The sequence below is a fragment of the Watersipora subatra genome, chromosome 2 (genome assembly GCF_963576615.1).
Source record: "Watersipora subatra chromosome 2, tzWatSuba1.1, whole genome shotgun sequence".
Classification (NCBI taxonomy): Eukaryota; Metazoa; Bryozoa; class Gymnolaemata; order Cheilostomatida; family Watersiporidae; genus Watersipora; species Watersipora subatra.
The window spans coordinates 75,302,721-75,312,256 of NC_088709.1; the positions used below are offsets into that span (position 1 = coordinate 75,302,721).

Genomic DNA, 9,536 nt, shown 5'->3' on the forward strand with positions numbered 1-9,536 from the left:
TTATTCTGATGGAATATTTTAGTTGCTAACTAGGCATGTCCTGAATTTGAATTAGAATTATATTTTATTATAATGTACAGCATATAAAATGACTCTACAGACGCGGATGCTAATTGAATACATGTGTCGGGTGCTAGTTCCTATGCGAGGATGGCACCTTTCTTCGTGTAGGCATAGTACATTATGAGGACAGCTGCGACACAGGCTACCGACTCGCTGCTCATCCAAGGTCCTTTGGAAACTCCCTGCAACAGAAATGTTTGAACATCCACTTGCATGAAGTGAGTGAGGAATACAGATATTGAACTTGGGATATTAGACTCACAACGGAAATAGTTATTCCATATGTTGTTTTGCGATTTCATTTTTTCATAACTTTTGGAAGATTGATATAGTTCTTCCTACTCAGAAAATCGAGCCAAAGAGATAGATCAAATGTCTTTTAACAGCAATGTTACAGAAACATTCGCCAAAAAAAACCATGTATCTTCATGGTTTCCTGAAGAAAACAGGTGCTACCACAATGCACTACCTAATCAAAACAAATGCTCTGTAGTAAGTTTGAAACTGAAAAAACAAGATTAATCACACTACAGCGTTACACTGAATGGCACACACGAACAGCAACTAATGCAGCAAGAAGAGTCATCTGTACTTGCGTGAACCAGATAGTAGACATAGAACCATAAAAGCTATGTGTAGAAAGGTGCAGTCCTACCTGATGGATGATTTCAAGAGTAGCTACAGGCGTTATGCTATCAGTGCTCTCTCCATCCCTCCTTGCCTTCCTTAAGTTGCTCTGCTGTTCTTCAGTGAATATTTTCACTTCATATTTGCCAGCAGGTGCTAGCTTGTGCTCCTCTGTCCAAGTCACCTACAGAGTAAAGGCTATATTACAGCATGAGAAATACAAAGGAAAGAAGGCAACTCTGAATATATGTATAGTATAATAACTTTGCGTATGCCCATATCTAAGGTAATGGGTGAAATTAATACTCAAGCAATCAGTCATAATAAAAATACCCTGAAACCATTTGAATCTGTAAACAAATGTAGCAAGGAAGCCTGCAAAGATTGGCAACACTGATATTGTATGCATTTTTGTCACATTTTAATGACTACAAACACCAATCTAAAGCAATGATCATCTTTAAAGCAAGCTTCAATAACTGGCAACTAGTCAGTAATAGATTACCCTATGTGTGCTTGTGTGATATAAACGTACCTGGAATTCATCAGTATCTGCAGACTTAGCAACAATCAGATTTCTGTTTCCTACTTCAGCATAAAGAGTGCCCCGCTAGAATAAAAGCATATTCATGAAATCTCACAAGTTATTGAACAAAATGAATTAATTTGTGCTGATGTTCAGAGAAAAAAACCTGCAGTCCGCTATCATAAAGCATCAGTTTTGTTTATTGCATATCAGCTAGTGTTTAAGCTTACAGGTGGTTCTTTCTCGAACTGGAACTGAGATATAAAGAGGGTTTTGCTTGAAGAGATATCCTCAGCTGTCGTGTATGAATGTGATGTTACTTTTGCTAAAATTATTAAACAATATTAATTATAATTTGATGATTTGCACATCATTCATGCGCACCTACAAAGCAAAGTAAAGCATACATCATTTTTTACAAACACAGGAAAGATTACTGTAAGAATATTTATACTTTTCCAATCATTCTCTTGTTATCAACTAAACTCCATCTTGCCCATATGAGTCATCTTTGGATGTTTCAGAGCACTCAGTTCTTTTTAATATAATTTATAACTTTCATTTTTGAATGTATCTTGTTTAGTAACTAGTGATCACAAAGCTTCATATGTTAAGCGATCATCAATCCTGGAGACCAATAACTGCTCCAGGAAAGCTTAAATAATCTCATTACTTCGACTGGCAAATGATAAATACCAATCGCATCCGATGCAAGGCAATGTGTATATCTAAATGCAAAGCTAAAGCCTTTCTTCCCTACTCGATTAAGGGTAGTCCTACCAGTCTTGAAGCAGTAAAAAAATTACGTTACACTACAACCCTCACCCCATAATCACATACACCGTATGTAGCAAATTAAATTGAGTGCTACGCTTGCTACTGCAAACACGAACCACTACTTCAACCAAATGCCTGCCTACAAGAGCATCTTTGTCTTTGAGTTTAGATTAGTGGGATGATCGCGATGCCGAAAAACATCAAACAATTAGAACCTCCTAACCGAAAAGCCTTTAGATGGCTCACTACAATAAAAGGACTATGATCACATCTCTGAGAGTATAGAGCTGGTCGATACAACAACCTTAGAACAGTGTCGTCACAACCAAAACAAAAATTGTCGAAAATTATTAAATCATAACTATAGTAAATCATAACTTTAACGTTTCCAACATAAAAGCCCAGACCAACACTAAAAATTGTGTCGTATCAACCCATATAAATAGTGCCATTAAAATAGTTTTCTTTCTCAGGAGTTTTAAACGCTGTACCAACTACATTTGTCTGTTTGAGTACCGAATTAAGATCGTTTTACCATTATATTCGTCTTTTGGATGCCTCTTTTTGAATTTATGCAATAGCTAACTCCATTCCATATCCCTCACTAATATCACCACAAAGTCAACCCACAGGCAGACACAATCGTTCAGCAAAACAACATATAAAACCGGTTTCATGTAAACCCAATAAATGTCCATAATTTTGTCTGTAGAACTAGGATCATTAATAACTTACCAGTAACAGCTGAAATAAGCAGTGTTGCAAATAAAAGTGTTTCTAAAAAGGTATGCATTGTCGGTTTTTATTACTACTACTGTATTACACAGAAAGCGGCCTATCCAAGTAAATAACTACACGATTAACAAACTTTGGCGGATGCAGCTCGCAGAAATGTGTCTAACCTTGACCTTTAAACGCGACACGTAAGAGCCACGAAGCCATTCGTCGAGTGGTAGTTTCTGAACGATGTGCTTATTTAAAAGAGGACAACTCCTATCTCACCCATTTGCTTAAATAATTCTTAGGGAAAAGGTAGAATACAAAAATGGCAAAAATTGTGATGTACATGTAAAATTTGATGCTCTGTAGTAGCATTTACGTAAATAATTAATAGAGTAAACTGTTCAAACCTCTGTAAACAGCTCTGTCTGACTATTATGTGACAAAAGTTTTAATTATTTTAGATAGTTCAAGATAGAGAGCTCACCAATAGATATGTGTAAGTATAGTAGTTTTAATAATTGTGGGCAGCAAAATTAAAAATATTAGCTAGTATGATGTGTTTTACAACAAGCTTGAAGTAGTTTAAACACAAGTATGGGTAATATCTATAGGTATGCAGGAGTGTCTATTGTGTCCCAAGGAGTCTATTGCGGGCAATAGACTCCTTGGGGCATTTCCTTCAAATGTGGTTTCGTGTTTTTAAAAGCGCTGTTGCGTAAATACCGATTCTGTGATTTTGGCTGGACATGTTTAAGTCTGCTAGCAAAGAAACTGGAGACATGCTCAGTTGCATAGACTAGTTTAAAGTTCAATGTCATTACTGTCACTACTGATTGCCTTTTTGGAGCTTTAAACCATGACCTACATGTATTCTTTGCAAAACAAGTGCCCTAGGCCACTAGGTCACAACCCCTTTTTGTGTAAAATTTTGTTAAATTTTAGTACTCTCTCAACTAAATCAAAATTTAGTGTTTTTTCATATAATAGATCATATCTGATACTTTTTAAAAACAAACGCAATACTTATGCTGACCAGTAAAATGGTAACAGCAATTGATTCCCTTTATAGAATAATTGATTTCACAATCCTGCTACTAAAAATAATGAATGGTTAAGACCAGGAGCCAGAAAGAGAGTTTCAGACAGTTTGTAACAGCTTCTGGTACAGGTTGTGCCAACTTTCATATGCTTTATCTAAAGTCTTCGCAGAAATTTCCCTAAAGATTTTCTTCGGTGACAGTGGTATAAAGAATGTATCAATAGAATTTAACCGTTGCCGGTATATGTTTAAGAAATGGTCAACAAATATCTTCGCTATCATAGGTTGATGTTCTCTATAAATTGTTTATCTAAAATTATGAATGCCTGGAAAAGAGCAGCAGTAAGTGTGATTGTTTAAACTTACATGTATATTCTTTGAGATATTATGTGAATATTCCAGGCTTTTCAGTGATTAGCCAGTAATGCGGGGCTGGCTTTTATGAAAAGTGATGGCTTTGAAAAGCTAGCTTTTCAAAAGAAAGTCGAGAAACTGACAGGTCTCGCTATATAAACAGGGGTGAATCAGAGGCTGAACAGAAGCCTCAGTCAGGAAAGCAAGGAAGCTGATTTAGTGAAACATGGTTATTTTGCTGACAAGAAATCTGCGAGTGGTGGTCCATCGTATAGTAGTGAGGTTGCTTATTTGATTTGCCTACAGAGTGGCAGTAGAGACCGCTGTGAGATTCGTGACAGCATTTTGCTGTGGGTCTGCATCGCCAACCGGTAAAGGCCGGCGGTAAAGGCCGGCGGTAAAGGCCGGCGGTAAAGGCCGGCGGTAAAGGCCGGCGGTAAAGGCCGGCGGTAAAGGCCGGCGGTAAAGGCCGGCGGTAAAGGCCGGCGGTAAAGGCCGGCGATAAAGGCCGGCGATAAAGGCCGGCGATAAAGGCCGGCGATAAAGGCCGGCGGTAAAGGCCGGCGGTAAAGGCCGGCGGTAAAGGCCGGCGGTAAAGGCCGGCGGTAAAGGCCGGCGGTAAAGGCCGGCGGTAAAGGCCGGCGGTAAAGGCCGGCGGTAAAGGCCGGCGGTAAAGGCCGGCGGTAAAGGCCGGCGGTAAAGGCCGGCGGTAAAGGCCGGCGGTAAAGGCCGGCGGTAAAGGCCGGCGGTAAAGGCCGGCGGTAAAGGCCGGCGGTAAAGGCCGGCGGTAAAGGCCGGCGGTAAAGGCCGGCGGTAAAGGCCGGCGGTAAAGGCCGGCGGTAAAGGCCGGCGGTAAAGGCCGGCGGTAAAGGCCGGCGGTAAAGGCCGGCGGTAAAGGCCGGCGGTAAAGGCCGGCGGTAAAGGCCGGCGGTAAAGGCCGGCGGTAAAGGCCGGCGGTAAAGGCCGGCGGTAAAGGCCGGCGGTAAAGGCCGGCGGTAAAGGCCGGCGGTAAAGGCCGGCGGTAAAGGCCGGCGGTAAAGGCCGGCGGTAAAGGCCGGCGGTAAAGGCCGGCGGTAAAGGCCGGCGGTAAAGGCCGGCGGTAAAGGCCGGCGGTAAAGGCCGGCGGTAAAGGCCGGCGGTAAAGGCCGGCGGTAAAGGCCGGCGGTAAAGGCCGGCGGTAAAGGCCGGCGGTAAAGGCCGGCGGTAAAGGCCGGCGGTAAAGGCCGGCGGTAAAGGCCGGCGGTAAAGGCCGGCGGTAAAGGCCGGCGGTAAAGGCCGGCGGTAAAGGCCGGCGGTAAAGGCCGGCGGTAAAGGCCGGCGGTAAAGGCCGGCGGTAAAGGCCGGCGGTAAAGGCCGGCGGTAAAGGCCGGCGGTAAAGGCCGGCGGTAAAGGCCGGCGGTAAAGGCCGGCGGTAAAGGCCGGCGGTAAAGGCCGGCGGTAAAGGCCGGCGGTAAAGGCCGGCGGTAAAGGCCGGCGGTAAAGGCCGGCGGTAAAGGCCGGCGGTAAAGGCCGGCGGTAAAGGCCGGCGGTAAAGGCCGGCGGTAAAGGCCGGCGGTAAAGGCCGGCGGTAAAGGCCGGCGGTAAAGGCCGGCGGTAAAGGCCGGCGGTAAAGGCCGGCGGTAAAGGCCGGCGGTAAAGGCCGGCGGTAAAGGCCGGCGGTAAAGGCCGGCGGTAAAGGCCGGCGGTAAAGTGGAGGTTGTTGTGTTATCTTAGCAGCTTGGTGCTGCATAACGCCATTCTTGTTGCCTTGCTGACATATTCATTAGCAGCCCTTATTTGATGTTTCCAACTGGAGGAACCGCCAACAAGCAAACATTACTTATTTAGACGCATTGTGAGCCAAAGTTACCATCCCACTAGATCGGCAGCAATAGGTCGACTGAGGTCAGAACCAAAGAAGTAAAATCATGTAACGAAGAAGCTTCATTATTAGAGCTGTATTATTATTTCATTTGCTGCTGCTGCTGAATGTGGCAGTGCTGTCGGCTCAGTACTAGTGAATCTAGAGAGACAGCACATTTCTCCATGTTTGCCAAATCCAGTTCAGCCTCTCCTGGTTAACATGGACTACCACCATCTAGTCCTTATATTATTATTATTAATATTAATGGGTTTATCACAGCTTAAGCTGGTGTTATTTTCTGTCGTCCACGTGGTTCCACTAGACTGAGATGGACACGATGGTCCTGGCAATGTTAGCCAATCCTAATGGGCTGTCTGTTGTACCATGAGTATTTCTTCACATGAACTCTCAGTGGAATCATCCAACAAGTCACCCAATGGTTGGCACCAAGAGCTACTATCACAAAGGGATAACTTTTGCTGTTGTCTTCCACATTCGGCTTACATCCAATGCCAAGTTCTGCTATTTCAACCGTAATTCACAATTTTTTTTAAACCTTTTCTCTCATGCGGAAATCACCAGGGACAGCAATCCCTAAAATCATTGTTTCAGACCCCAGCTTACCAACCACTACAATATCAAGCGCATATGACCCTGTCAGTGTGTATATTGAAATCTCACAGGATCTTTACGTTCTCAATTTTCAACATTGACTCAACCCGATGGTAAAGCCAGTGCTTGCTTTCCTGAAATCCTTGGGTATCACAAAGTTCCGGTAAGAATGATTGAAAGCACACGATCATGTCTCTTTTCATATTTTGTCTGTGCTTACTTCAAATGTTCATTGTTTTGGCATGCTTACCACGCAGCCTACACTTCTTGTTCACCACACAGCCTACACTTCTTATTCACTACACAGCCAACACTTCTTACTCACCACACAGCCAACACTTCTTGTTCACCACACAGCCTACACTTCTCACTCCTCACACAGCCTACACTTTTCACTCACCACACAGCCTACACTTCTTGCTCACCATATAGCTTACATTTTTCATTCACTAAACAGCCTAAATTTCTCGTTCACCACACAGCCTACACTTCTTGTTCACCACACAGCCTAAACTTCTTGTTCACCACACAGCCTACACTTCTTGTTCACCACACACCCTACACTTCTTGTTCACCACGCAGCCTACACTTTTTGTTCACCAAACAGCCTACACTTTTCGCTCACCAGGCAGCCTACACTTTTTGCTCACCACGCAGCCTACACTTTTTGCTCACCACGCAGCCTACACTTTTCGCTCACCACGCAGCTTACACTTCTGCTTCACCACACAGCCTACACTTTTCGCTCATCACACAGCCTACACTTCTTGCTTCCCATTTCTTTCATGATATGCTCCTGATAATGAACAGCCAAAATTAATCCTTTTGTTACCTTTTTCAGCCATCTAGTTTTCAACCTATGCCACGTGGGCATGTCTGTTTCTTTTACCTTCCTAAAATACTGATCATGAAGAGATTTTTTCTTCCATTCGTGTGTCCTCTCTGTTACGCCCTGTTTTCTGTTCTCCAACATTTCTTTCTTTTATTAAATCACTCCAAACTAAATCTGCATCCAAACTAAAATTACCATCATCAGTGTTATTAATATCATTATTATTAAAAAAGAACAGGATTGAAAGAAATAAAAAGTCATTCTTTGTGCCCATGACAGCCTAAAGTTGTTGCGGCTATACATTCAACCAAAGTTGTGGTCAAATCCGTGGTGATTTGACTGCTAAAATATTTAAAACAAATCCCATTTGTATTTTATTTGAAAATTAAATAAAATATGAACCTACTTGAACCACTGAAAACCAACTTGAATACTGTGTTTTGATGTTTATAGGCAGTAGACAATCATGGCTGACAACATCTCAATAGTCAAACTGCAAACAGTAATATCATGGAAGGTAAGTCTTGATACGCTGCCTTCAACTTATTTAAAAATCTATATTAATATAATCACACATTCTCAATGTGTCTGTCTGTTAGTCTGCGTAAACTCCATGCGCTTCCACAATTTTTAGCTGATTTATCCAAACTTCACACCCATATGCTCCGGGATTTCCGCTATTTTGCTGTAAATATTTGGTTTCAAAATTCTGTCTGGTTCCTCAGAACCAGCCTCTTGAACACCAGATTGCAGACTTTCTGATCAAAATTTAAACTCAGATTTACTGTTAGTTTAGGATTTATAAAAGGAAATACTTGTTTGTTTTAATTTACCACGACATAATGTAGTTACGGTAGTAAAGCTAGTTTAAGAATGTATACATATACATATAAGCTGATCAAATAATAAGGCTTCATGACAGTAGTAACTGTCATTTTCTACTTGGATCAATAATGACATTTGGGGCAGACATGAGTCATCAAAATGAGCAGCAGCGTCTACCAGATCAGAAAGAAAAAGTGTAAATGTTTCGCTATATGTGAAAGCAATAAATCTTTTTTCTGAGATTCTACATACTATAATAGATACAGGGCCATTTAGTAACCCTAATTTTTACTTAGGCTTCTTATCAACATAATACACTATTGTAACCGGATGTTATGGCCCTGCTCAGGTGACACCCAGAGTTGTTTAGAGTTATGTTTCACTGCCCATATGTTTGTGCTATGTTAGTCAGAAGTTATGGTCCCTGCCAATACATGTATATTAAGCTGAGTTAGTTACAAATTAGAAGTTTGTATTTGGCACACTGTAAGTTGTAATCTCCTTCCAGTTTGCATGCCTGGTTGATCAGAAGCTATGGTGTTTGTCTGAATGTTAGCCTTACTTAGAAGTTATCGTACTTGATCACAGGTCAGTATTCCCTGGTTGCAAATTGGGGCGGCATATGTTAGGCAACTAGTTATGAACACCTGGGGGTTTGGGAACGGTGTAAGCCCCTCAACAGGGTTGGAGGCAACTCCCCGAAGCTCTGGACCTTTTAAGCATCAACAACCCTCAAAGTATGTATAAATGCAATCAATTTAAGCATTAAAATCTACATAAATATATTGTTTATGGTTCATGGAAGGCAAAACTTTTTCTTTATTCAACAAACGATAATAAAATCACAATATAAAACTCATGACACTACAGTTTTCTGTAAGGGACATTGACAGAACAAGAGCTATTACTTTTTTATTGCAATAGCTCTTGTTCTGTCAATGTGTCCATGGCAGAAATCTTTCACAACTGATTCTGTATCTAATTCAACATCTTTATATATGTGTAATATTGGAAGATTGTTTAGACAAGCCTGCCCCATTGTGCTCCTCATCGATGTTTTGATTCGATTATGTTATGGTAAAGAAAATGCAAGTTTGGGGGTCTTTTTCACACTCCCACTATAAGCAATAAAGTTCAGTTTCCAAGTCTTAACAAAGTTTCACAAGATCACTCATTTGGCGAGACCACCACGGAGGCAATATAGAACGCTAGTTGCTAGTAAATTAGTTGGAAATTTCAAGATAATGCGCGTAGACCGCAATTCTTAGCACTTCACCGCTGCAATTCACTAAAAGGTTGGGGCAGCTCAGCCGGC

The 9,536-nt window shown here is 41.9% G+C and overlaps 1 protein-coding gene across 1 annotated transcript; it reads right to left on the bottom strand.

The window, feature by feature from the left end:
* Positions 1-41: 41 nt before the first annotated feature.
* On the bottom strand, positions 42-2,890 carry LOC137387141 (translocon-associated protein subunit delta-like). Its single transcript, XM_068073457.1, has 5 exons — positions 2,729-2,890; positions 1,447-1,541; positions 1,226-1,300; positions 719-874; positions 42-245 (listed from the first exon to the last, which is right to left on the bottom strand). The coding sequence occupies exons 1-5, from the start codon at positions 2,784-2,786 to the stop codon at positions 141-143; spliced, it is 489 nt and encodes a 162-aa protein (XP_067929558.1). The 5' UTR covers positions 2,787-2,890; the 3' UTR covers positions 42-140.
* Positions 2,891-9,536: the final 6,646 nt, after the last annotated feature.